The 13,143-nt window shown below is 38.7% G+C and overlaps 1 protein-coding gene across 1 annotated transcript in view; it reads left to right on the top strand.

Moving 5' to 3' along the window:
- LAMA2 (laminin subunit alpha 2) overlaps nucleotides 1-13,143 on the top strand; it is a 350,257-nt gene that overhangs the window by 259,160 nt on the left and 77,954 nt on the right. Inside the window, exons 42-43 of the mRNA XM_070931786.1 lie at nucleotides 1,194-1,296; nucleotides 11,247-11,363. Coding sequence (XP_070787887.1) covers nucleotides 1,194-1,296; nucleotides 11,247-11,363 — 220 coding nt within the window. The remainder of the gene's footprint in view (nucleotides 1-1,193; nucleotides 1,297-11,246; nucleotides 11,364-13,143) is intronic.

Raw genomic sequence — 13,143 nt, 5'->3', positions numbered from 1 at the left:
TTTAAGAGAAGTTGGGTACTTACTAAATACCATCTAGGACAATGTTGGCGAACTTTTTTGGCAACGAGTGCCAAAACAAGAGCGCACGTGCGCATGGGATAGCGTAGTAAACCGGAAGAGCAGTTCCCCGGCACGCATATGTGGGAGTGCCGGAAACCGAAAGAGCAGTTTCCCTGAACACATGCGTGCGGGGGGATGCTGAGCTTCTGGTTTCCAGCGTGCGCATGCGTACACCAGAACCCAGAAGAGCAACGAGTGATGGCTGGCGTGTCCAGAGAGATGGCTTTGCATGCTACTTCCAGCATGCGTGCCTTAGGTTCGCCGTCACTGATCTAGACGTAGAATCACTTTTACTTAGGACATGGCTCAATTTAGCAGTGATATTCCATTATAGTATCAGTTTGTTCACATTACAGTTCTTTCTCCTTAATTTGCCAATGACCTGTCTTCCCATTTGTAAAGGCTAATCTAGTGTAATCCATACATACTTCCAAAAGAGGTGGGACAAGGACAAAAAGTAATTTTGATTTAATTTAATTTAAATATAACTACATTTAAATTAGCTAATTTTAAGATAATGTGATTTACTTCGCATGAGTTTAATAATTCACCATGCTGTCATATTTATTACAATTATAATTTGATAGTAATAATTAGAGAAGCTCTGGAGGCCACATCAAATAATTTGGAAAAGTGTGAGTGACTTTGGGGTCTCAATTTATTCAATTCTGAGTCACCCATAAAACAACTTTTCCTTTTGGAAATGATTGTAGTAGAATGGCTCCCCTCCCCCACAATTTTAGGAGATCTTATACATGTTTTAGTGAGCAGTCAACTAAAGATATGTATCAATGTAGATGAGAGAGAAAGAGAGAGGGAGAAAGATTTTATTAAATTATAAGCGTTACTTTGATTTTGTTTTCCCAGTAAAAGTCTATTTTCTGTTTCCTGGGGATGAAAGGACAGAGAAGACTCTGTTTTTACAATGAAACCAAAATAACAAAACAAGTATGATATATTACAGCAATCTAACCTAACAGTTCAAAGCAAATTTGTGATGTTTTCGATCATCATAATTCTTCAACTATGGTGCACTGCTTTTTTTAAATAAAGCAGTCAATTTCTCTTGATTCTTTTTCCTGGAATCTTTTCAGCTACGGCAAGTAGTTGTTTCTGTTACTTTTCTTTTATAGGCATCTGGTCCAGAAGGCTCATTAAAGGATGCTGCCAAGAATGCTTTACAAAAAAGCTTCAGGGTTCTTAATGATGCCAACAAACAGGCAAATGATGTTAAAGGTATGTATTCATCGATAAAGAAAAATAATTGTATCTCAAGTTTGAAATGAGAAGTCCTTGATGTTCTCTGAGCTTACCCTTGCTAGGTAACATCATCAATGCTAGTAAGGAATGGGTTTGCTCTCAGTTTATGTTCTAGTGGCTTGCCCTATCAATGTTGGTGGGAGGGGTCATGGGAGTTCTTTGGTTGGGGTGTTTACTGCTAGCTTGTTTGGCAATTCCTTAATTGGGGTATTCTTTACTTCTTGATTGTTGGACTCATGTTAATCTTGGTCTTAATCTATGCTCATCTGTGTGTTGATTGCTGGTGGGGAGGTGTTTGAGTCTTATTCCGTTTTTGGTTTGTTGATTGTCTCTTTTGTGCAATATGTAGATGTTGTTTATGTCTGTTATTCCATTGATGGCCAATTTGTCAGAATGTCAGGCTTCCAGGAATTCTCCAGCAGTTTTGGATTTCACTTGGTTTAGGATGGTCACAGTTTCCCAGTTGAAACTATGGTTCAATCTGTTCATATGTTGTAAAATTAAAGAATTTCCATCATGTCTTCTGACTGCTGATTGATGTTCATGGATGCGTTCTGCTAATCTTCTGCCTGTTGTCCTATATAGTGGCTGTTGCAACCTTTACACTATATGTTGTAGGTGACTCCTGCTTTTTTTTTCTTCCCCTTATGGGGCTGTTTGTCTTTTGGGTTATGGGTTATTTACTAGTTTCTTTTGCATGGCCCCAGAAGAAAAAAGAGTTATCTACAACACACATTGTAAAGACTCCAAATGGGTTTGGCATTTCTGGAATAGAAAAAGCATACAGAATACTATACAAAACTATCTAAATTTGATTAATAAATAGATAGATGGAATACAGTTGTCATAGAATTTCCCACAGTTCAGAAAGGAAGTTCAGAATTGAAAGATTTTGAATATTTTTTTTTTCCTTCTAATCTTTCATTATTCTAGAAGGAGAAATGATGATTAATTTATCTCTTTCAACTTCAGATAGTCATCTCGTTAAAATAATGAAAACCTAAGTTCTATCGTGTTTCCCCAAAAATAAAACCCTGTCTTATATTTTTTTGAACCCTGAAATAAGCGCTTGGCCTCATTGCTATGTGCTCAAAAGCCCAATTGGGCTTATTATCAGGGGATGTCTTATTTTGGGGAAAACAGGGTATTTAAATAATTCTCAGGACTCAGGCCTGACTTGTGGCAATAATGGGAATGTTTTTGCTATGACATCTATTTGAATTGTAACCAATTATATTAGATATCACATGAGTTAATCAGGAGTCTGCCACATGTTAACACCAAAAAGTGCTGAAATAGTCCTTACAGAGCAAAATGTCCGAAGATAGCAGTTGAACTAGAGATTTACTAGTTTCTTCCCTCCCTTGGTGATGGTAGAAATTTGAAGGGAGGAGTGACTGGGTAGGGAAATAAATTCTACTGCTAACATTTTGCCCTTGTATGTATTTCTCAATCTGATGGAAAGCTTCTGTCCCTGGTTTTGCTCTGTGTCAGAATATATGCTAGGAATCAATTACAGAGCAAGAAAATTGAATCAAATATACTGTTTTTAAGATATATGGTCTGTGGAGTTCTGCACTGAGAAATTTAGTTACAACGCTTTTCTCTGTAAGGAAGATTAATTGCAAAATAAAGGCCCCAAAATGCTGGCCACTGAGATAGAAGTTATTATTTCATTTTGATTGGTAAGTCTTAGAAGAGCCGTGTATTTTTAGAATTTTCTGAAGAATTTTCATATTAACCGTGAAACTTTGATCTGCTCATTAGACAAAGGAATTGGAGACGCTGCCTGCTGTGCATGATAGTCTTAGAAAATAATTTCATTATTTCCTCTAATTTTGGAAACTCATTTTCAATGTATTATATGGAGCTAGTCTTATGTAAAATAATAAGAGTGCTTCCTTCATTTCTGTCTTCTTAGCATGCTATACTTTCTGTTTAAATCAGGGGTGAGCAGCTATGGCAACTTTATGACCGGTGGACTTCAACACCCAGAATTCCTGAGGCCGGTTCTGGAATTCTGGGTGTTGAAGTCCACCGGTTGTAAAGTTGTTATAGTTGCCCACCCCTGGTTTAAATGAATTTACAATGCTGCATATAATGTGGAAGTAAATCCCTTCAAACTCAGAATGTGATACTTTTGAACTGATAATAATACTTCAGCAGTGCCAACACTTTGATGTTGATTAGAAAGTGATTTGTTTTATACCAAGAGTGCATATCTTCCAGCAAGCAGCCTGAGGACAAGAAATGGGCATCGTGCAATATTTTTTTTTAAATTGCAAATTATTTGGCTATCAGTAGATAGATCAGTAGATGGCACTATGGTATTGGAATTTAGGATGCAGAGGAGATGGGGAACCAGATGGCAGCCAGCAAAGCATTGGAAAGGGTCAGGCCCCTTTCTTGGTGTATGATGTCAGCGGTATAGAAGAATAAAGAAGATTTTTCAAACTACTAACTAAGCTGGCTTCTCCTTTCTGGCTTCTTTTTTGTAATGAATCTGTAGAATCTGAGCAGTATCCCACTACATATATTCTTGGCTCAAACATGGAATTCTTCACTACACTGAGAAAAAGACTTCATCTTCTCAACTCTTCCTAATGTATTAGCAGGATGAATTTTAGTGATTCTATCAGCATTCATTTACCTAGTGTGCCTCTCTTTATTTCCTTTCAGAAAATCTGTACTTTTATTTTTGCCCTAAAGGACAAACAGCGTCTAGAGACAATTTTGACTTAGAAACTGGCACAAGAGAAATGTTAAATTCATATGTATACATATGTATGCAGCCAACACAAACATATATGCACACTTGTGCACCTATTTAACTATGTGACAGGAAAGTCCTTAAGGGTTCCTATGGTTAGGTAGGAGAAGTAAAAGCACTGGAAAAGTTTTTCCCATATGTTTGAAAGCAATATCTACAAAGGCTTTTCTTGTGACCTTTATAATTTCCTTTAGAGAAGAGGGACCCACAGCATTTCATACTATTTCAGAATGATCAACCGTTTCTAGAGCATGTCAGGAAGAGTGGAAATTCTACCTCCATGCAGATACTGCTTTTGAAAGCTTCTTCTTAATGAGATTTGTAGTATAATATATTATTATTATTATTATTATTATTATTATTATTATTATTATTACCAACTAATATTAGGAACAGCAAAATGACATATTCCCCATGGTGTAACAGTTCAAAAGCATATTTTATTTTATTTTTCAGTAAAGAAGGGATACTCCTCTACCCTTCGCGCATTTCTATTGTCCCCTCAGAGTTTTTTCCCATATTGATATTATTCAAAGAAGTTCTTCAGTTTGACAAAGATATGTACAAAGTACAGTCTTAAAAAGTTTCACAAAAAATGTTAATTTCCCAGCAAGACTTGCCTTTAGGTGTATTGAAAACCATCTGCCTTTATGCAAACTTCATTCATTCTGGTAAATGAGCTGACACATAACTTACTTTACTATATTGCTTTTATTATTCCCATTGTCTATAATCAATAGCTTCTTACTGACTTCATCTCTGTTGTTTTGACTCAACTGTTAGAATGCTGGAAAGGGAATTGATTGCAGAAAAAACTGCCTCTTTTTGTTACCATCAGTGGGATTCCTTCACTAGATCATAATCTTTCCACAGAGAATAGAATAGAATAGAATAGAATAGAATAGAATAGAATAGAATAGAATAGAACAGAACAGAACAGAACAGAACAGAACAGAACAGAATAGAATAGAATAGAATAGAATAGAATAGAATAATAACTTTATTCTCACTTTGAAAGTACACTAATTGGCATACATTAAAATGAAATTTCATTGCTTACAGCTCTCAAAGGGTCACCACCTTCAATATACACTACATAAACATGACAGAATGAATGAATGAATGAATGAATGAATGAATGAATGAATGAATGAATGAATGATGCATATACCCACAAATATTATATGACACGGAGAAACAGTACAGTCTACTTCGGACATATACATGTACATGGCGACAGAAACAAATCTTGCGAGTTTACCAGACAGATGGCATAGGGAACAAAGCTGTTACAGAATCTGGTAGTCCTCCTTCGATGGAAGGAGGTAGAAATACCATCTCCCAGAAGGGAGTAACAGAAACAGACCGTAAAGTGTGTGGGTGTGGGTGGCCAGCAAGATTTTTATCCATCCAATTTTACTAAATAGAAAAAGAAGGATGATCCATATTACCTGTTAGAATAAATACAAGAAAAACAGACTGATTTGTTTGTTTGTTTGTTTGTTTGTTTGTTTGTTTGTTTGTTTGTTTTGCTATTCTATAGGATAATGCTTAAAGTTTAGAAGATTGCTCTGAGGGTTAATTTCATTGTTGGGAATTTCAAGCTATGGCATTTCAGAATGTTTTTCAAATAAAAAACACAGTGTAGACTTTTTTAAAAAAATGATAATTTTTGGAGCTTTATCCTCCATTTTGTATGAGGTTATCTCAGGAAATTTATTTTGCCTTTTTCTTTCTAATTTTCAGGAAACAATTAAAATGCATTTGAGATATTAAATGAAAAAATATTAAACAGATGGATTGAGAATGTTGGCATTTAAGAGATCCACAGAGATTAAGCTTATTAAAACTCATAAAAATAGCCCGGTTTAATGGGTCTAAAAGCAGGTTTTAAAGCAGAGCGGTTCTAAAATACAGAAATGAAATAATTGATATAACTTGGGGAATTCACCCCAGAGAGAAATAGTGAATTTATAAAACATTTGGCTGCAAAATTACTAAAACTACTGAATCTATCCATCTATTAAATGGAAATTATGTTAAAAGCACAATATAAGTGTCATATATTTGCAGGAAAAAAATGCCTGAAGGATCGTAAATAAATTTAAAAAGTATTTTAGAACACTTATGCAAGAAAGTGTTAATTGATTAAAAACCATACTATGTATATACGTAATCTTTGACTTACAACCATTCATTTAGTGACCATTCAAAGTTACAACGGCACTGAAGACAATGACTTATGGCCATTTTTCAAACTTACGACCATTACAACATCCCCATTATCACGTGATCAAAATCTGGATGCTTGGCAGTATATTTGGCAGTTGCAGTGTCCTAAGGTCATGCGATTACCTTTTGCAACCTCTTGCAAACAAAGTCAATGCGGAAGCCAGATTCACTTAACAACTGTGTTATTACCTTAACAACTGCAGTGATTCACTTAATCACTGTGGCAAGAAAGGTCTTAAAATGGGGCAAAACTCACTTTTTTTTTTTAATTTGATTTATATGCCGCCCTTCTCCGGAGACTCAGGGCGACTTACAATGCGTTAAGCAATAGCCTTCATACTTTTGTATATATTTTATACAAAGTCAGCTTATTGCCCCCATAATTGCCCCCATAATTTACCTACCTTAGAAAGGATGGAAGGCTGAGTCAACCTTGAGCCTGGTGAGAGTTGAACTTACAGTAATTGCAGACAGCTTGATGTTAATAACAGTGCTTTTAGTCTGCTGCGCCACCAGGCTCAGTTTAACAACTGTCTCGCTTAGCAACATAAATTTTGGGCTCAATTGTGGTGGTAAGTGAAGGACTCCCTGTACATTGGAAATGTCTCTGTATTTCCATCTTTAGAGCAGATATTTATAGGCAAAGAAGGTTGTATATAATGGTTGTATATAAACTGATTTATAAAGTCTTTATATCTGTCAGGCTACTCTCCCCATCGCTATTGCTGCAACTTGCCATAATGTTGAGATGGGTGAAGGGGCCTGTTGTAAGGGGGGAAAGGCAGGGGGAAATCAGCGTGGACAGGAAGCAGAGGTGTGAACCATTTTCACCTGGTCCACTTCAAGGATTTTTGGGTGCCCAGGACACCCATTACATTCTGGGAACAGAATGTAAACTGGTTCTCGAAGTATCCTGTTCTCAAAAAACATCCAGCTACCATCCTGTTGAGTATTGATGAACTGGTCAAAGGGTGGGGGAGGTGGCTAAGGATTTGGAACAACGTAGCAATTTGCATGCGTTTTCTTCAGATCTGGCCTTGTTTTTGCTGCACTCAATTGTCTCTAGTAAAAGAGCCTTGTAACCTTCTGATGGAGTCAAGCATCTTTCTTTCCTAGAGAGCCAGCTGGGGCAGGGCTGACACTATCCCTAGAGAGATCACAAAAAAGAGGATAAGATTTCCCATGGAAATACCAGAAAGGAGGTAGAAGTAAGAGTAGAAGGCTATTGATTAATACAATGCAATCAATTAATACACCTAGAATAGCTGATGTGAAAATTCATTTGGTCATTCTGGCTCAAGCTATGGAAATAACTATTTTTCTTCATTAAGAGGTATTCTACATAGTCTCTTTCCTATGAAATAAATATTGCAGAAATGAGATTCTTTCCAATATGCCATTTGACAAAGCTATTGTGCCTATCATTGCACTAAAAACCATTTTATAGTCCAATTAAAATACAATAATACATTTCTTATTTGGATATTACTCATTAACTTCCCTATGTTTGGATTCTTTCATATTTGCCACCTTTAGCAAGACTAATGGTCCATTCCCAGATTTAGCCATTAGTTCATTTATTTTATTTCTAAGGAAAAAATAATTGTACAAGAAAGATGTTCTTGCCTCAATTTTTTCCTCATTGATCTGCAGCTAATCCACATTTTCTTTGCTAAACTATATTCCTGATATATGTATTGACAATGCCCACAAATCTAAATTGGAGCATACATTTTGACAATGTTAACATAATCGTTTTTAGAAAAAATGACATCTTTAGATACACCATTGTCACACAAAACGATTTGCAAAATATATTGAATCATATTCCACCAGTATGATATTGAATATGCAATTACTGACCCTGTGGATTTGGACCATAATTTCTGTTTAAATTGCTATTTAGTTTATTCTTTTATGTAAAGATGAGTTTTCTTCTAAAACGTAATTGTGCTTGTGCACCGATGAGGGAAAAATATGAACTGTTAGTTTGTCTCCGCTTTAAAGATTTTTGTTTCGTTTTGTTTTCATCATACTTCATTTGTTTCAATGGTGCTTCATTCAGTCGCTGTTATTTTCTATCAAGTTAGTCAGTCAGTCAGTCAGTCATTCAATCACTCAATTAATTTATATTTCATTTTCATTTTTTCATTTTCATTTTATTAGATTTCTATACCGCCCTACTCCCGAAGGACTCAGGGCGGTGCACAGCCAAACAATAAAAACACATACAATACAAAATTTAAAAATAGAATAAAATCAAATTAAATAATTTTGGCCCCGACAAATTTAAAACCCCAAACTTTTAAAACCAATTTAAAATTGAATATATAAATACTAAAAGATATTTAAAATTTTAAAAATCTTTTATAAAAGAGGGGGAAATTTAGGCCAGGCCGGCCTGGTGAAATAGTAAGGTCTTTAAGGCGCAGCGGAAGGTGCGCAGATCCGGGATCCTCCGTATCTCTGGGGGGAGCTCGTTCCAGATAGTAGGTGCCCCCACAGAGAAGGCTCTCCCCCTGGGGGCCGCCAGTCGGCATTGTTTGGCTGACGGCACCCGGAGGAGCCCCTCTCTATGGGAGCGTACCGGCCGGTGGGAGGCTATTGGTGGTAGTAGGCGGTCCCTCAAGTACCCGGGTCCTAAGCCATGGAGCGCTTTAAAGGTGGTAACCAAAACCTTGAAGCGCACACGGAAGACCACCGGGAGCCAGTGCAGCTCGCGCAGGAGAGGTGTTACATGGGAACGCCATGTCGCTCCCATAACCACCCGCGTGGCCGCACTCTGCGCCAGTTGGAGCCTCCGGGTGCTCCTCAAGGGGCTGACCATCTCAGTTAATGACTCTGGGTGGCTTACAATTCAAAAATATATATTAAAATCAAAATACTAAACACATTTTAAAACAATAAAAACAATAGAAACATCCAAAATAAATAAACAGAGCAGCAGAGATACTTGGCCAGTTAGCAATACAGTCAGGAAACGGGGCCCTTGCCATGCTTAACACTCCAGGCACAGGTGTAGCCAGGTTGTTAGGATGTTAATGAAAGGCTAACAGTGTTGGAGCCATTCTAATCTCCAAAGGGAGGATGTTCCACAGAACAGGGGCCACTACTGAAAAAGTTCATATTCCGGTCCCTGCCAGTTGACACTGCCAACGTTCCAAGTAATGCACCCATAGAAAGCAGAACTCCAAGACAGGTAGATTCCTCAAAGAACAATTTATTGGATACATCATATTGGCACAACTGGTGAAAACTGACTCTGAAAGTTCCCTCAGTTTTCACCTTATTAAAAAGTAAATGTTTCCCCTTTCCCCCAAGTCATCAGTCACATTGTCCAATAGAGGTGCTGGCCGGTTGCTTGGTTACTTCACTCCTCTGTCAAGCCACCTGTTGGAATGTCCTTGGTTCCCGCAGGAAAACTTTTTGTTTTGACTACAAAACCCCAACTATCACTCACAACAACAACAAAAGTGAGGTATCTAGGAATTCAAATGATTGCAAGTTGTATTACACTCAAAAGAGACAATTACGATAAATTAATTGATCAAATCAAAATGGATCTAGATAGGTGGGAAAATTTGCAACTCTCCTTCATGGGGAGAATTGCAACAATAAAGATGAATGTACTACCCAAAACTCTCAAAGATGGCCTCAGCCAGGTTCGCTTCAGGGTTGACACTTTGGCTGATGGGTCTGCAGCTGCCTATTCTACTCAACCTGGTTGGATGGGTTGAGATTCTTGGGAAAAGGCAACAAGGTAATGGGAATACAATAGCAACAGCAATAGTACTTGGACTTATATACTGCTCCATAGTACTTTATACACACTCTGAGTAGTTTAAACATTCAGCATATTGCCCCCAACAGTCTGGGTCCTCATTTTACCAACCTTAAAAGGATGGAAGGCTGAATCAACTTTGATTCAGTCAGAATCAAATTTCTAGTTATGGGCAGAATTTGCCTGCAATACTGCATTCTAACCATTGCGCCACCATGACTCCTAAAAATTATTTGTGATGTTGCTTTGATCTTTTTGATGCTTTTTCATTTTCATACATATTTGCAAATGCACACACTTGCACATTTATGCATATGCATGCGCACACACTCACACATACACAGAGCCATATACTAAACAAACCAGATTCTGAGAATTCTGAAGTTACTGGACAGTCATATTGCCAATAGATATTATGTTTTAAAGATCCTTCAAGGGTTGTCCAGTAAGTTTTCCCATTGTGCAATGTGGAAATTTTCTGCATGACATTAAATAGATTCCAATTGTCCTTAATTATAAATCAGCAACATCAGGAAGCTGAAATTTTCAACTTTATGGAAAACGTGACTTAAAGTTCAAAAACTACAGTTGTTATTAATCATACTCTGAAAACGATTTATAGGAGGTGCACTTATTCTCTTTAAAGTAGCTGTTGCTTTCTTCATGCTTTTGTCTGAGCTTGAAGAAAAGGCATATCTGCTTTAATTAGTCAGTACCAATGTAAGCATGTACAATCGATATTTTCATCTTTATTATTTATTATTAAGTTTATTTGCCCCTCTCAACCACAGAGAAATTAATAAAACTTTTATTATCAGCCTATGCCAATGATCTGCACTCCAAGCACCATCAGGCTGAATGTAATAGTTAACCAGCTGATTTCAAATGAATAAATCATGATAAATATTCAATCTATAGTTATTTGAGTGCTTGATACTTCTAAGCCATAAATAGTCCAAAAATCCAATGATAACTCTTCATGGTCAGTTATAATTTCTTAAGCCTAAACTCGCTCATAAAATCATTATGATACTAAATTGAGAGAGCTCCTATGTAATCCTGAATTCTTTTCAAGATATATTAAACTTATAATGAATTATATTAATATAACCAAATCTCTTGATTTGTGTACTCCTTATACAGAAAATGAGGACAATCTAAAAGGAATGCAGAATAAGTTGCAAGTTGCAGGGGCAAGAAACTCAGCTCTCTTGAAAGCTCTGAACGACACCTTGGAAAAGCTATCAGCAATTCCAAATGGTAAGTGGGGGCTGAACTAAATGATCACAACCTACTTGTATTTATATTGTCCTTCCTTCCTTCCTTCCTTCCTTCCTTCCTTCCTTCCTTCCTTCCTTCCTTCCTTCCTTCCTTCCAATGATATTAATGTAAGAATTGTATCAATATCATGTGTTTCCCAGTCAAAATATTTTCATAATATAGACACTAAGTGCAGACAGAGGAATATTTCTCTTTAATAATACATAGTGGTGCCAAATAAAATCGTCCAAGACCCCTGGAAAATTTGCTCAGGTTCCCCCACTTCTTATTCTGTCTGCCATCAATGATGTCACTTGTTTATCACAACACTGGGCTGCTGCTCTCACTGCTGTCTGCTCCCCTCCTGACTGCTGAACTTTATCCAATGTCATGATAAATGCCTAACTATTACTTCTCCCTGACCACCCGGTCCTTCAAGGGTTAACTAACCACATATCCCATAATCCCTGTAACCACTCCTTACCTCTTGACCCCTCCTCCTGGGTACAAAAGGGCCAACCACATGTTCCACAGTTGATTCCAGATGTATACCTGAAAGAGAAAGGTACAAGGTCAGTGACCTCCAGTACCAACAGATCAACAATAAAACTACTGAAAAGAACTAGTCTATGTCTTTGAGTTATTGGGCTAGATCCAGTTTCTAACAAAATGGTAGCAGAGGTCGGTTGCCCATAACTCCAGACAATGACTGAACCCAACACCTATCCTGAAGAAGCAAACAGAGCACAGACCAGAGCTCTTACCAAGAAGATGGCTGAGAAGCTTGCGACCGAAGCCACAGCCATGGAGGAGACAGAAGCTGGAAGCGAACAGGACTCCAGCCTGGACTCACAATCAGATGAAGAGGGGCCATCCAAGGAAATCATCGCCCCGGAAGAAGAAACAGCACAGAAAATGAATAAATTCAAACTCTCCATCCTGAAACTGATGGAGGGAAACAGCGACAAAGAAAACCTCATCGCGGACCTTCAAAGCCTCTTCGAGCAACAAGAAGCAGCGATCGAGGCCCCAAAGACCACCGAGAAAGAAAAGCCAGCAAAAAAGGGTAAGCCACCCCAACCCGATGACCCTGAGCCGGCAGAATCCATCTCCGCGCCCCCTTCCCGGCGGCCATCTTGGGACGAGCACCAGCCAATGGGAAGCCAGGATTTGAATCCCTTGGCGCGAAAATGCCCGAACCCCGAAACAGACGAGGGGGACTCAGAAAGTGACTACGAAGAGCCCAGCTCTGAAAGCGACCACGAAGAGATCGCAATAACAAAAAGAAAAACGCCCACCGATCTCGAGTTGCAAAAGGCAATCGAGACCATCACCGCTGCCCTAGGCTCTGCTTTCGAGCCTCCTGCGGCACTCAATAAATCGAAGAAAAATCCCGGGGGGCACAAGAAGACCAGGACAACCAACAGAGACCAGGCAACCGAGGCACAGCCCACAAAAAACTCCGCGCGCACCAGCAACCGGCACAAAAGACCGCCCGCCTGCAGGAAAAGTCAACCGCAGAACTCGAACTCACCACCCGCTACACCGGCAACGCGAGGCCCGAGGCAGAAGAGAAGAACCGGCTACTCACCAACGCCACGACACCCATCAGGCCAGTCCACGCGACCAGGGACCAGCGACCACGAGGGAGGATCAGCCGCTGCCGCCGCCATTGCCGCCGAGCCGCTGGGAGCAGGAAGTCCTCAACCTACGACCTCCGCTGCTGCCGCGCCGCCGACCCGCGAAAGTCCTCGACTTGCGACCGCGTCGCCCCCTCACC

Source organism: Pituophis catenifer, unplaced genomic scaffold (assembly GCF_029215685.1).
Source record: "Pituophis catenifer annectens isolate HBS135680 unplaced genomic scaffold, rPitCat1.0.hap2 SCAF_1, whole genome shotgun sequence".
Classification (NCBI taxonomy): domain Eukaryota; kingdom Metazoa; phylum Chordata; class Lepidosauria; order Squamata; family Colubridae; genus Pituophis; species Pituophis catenifer.
The sequence above is the reverse complement of the archived record's forward strand: the minus strand, read 5'-3'. Positions and strand labels throughout refer to the sequence as shown.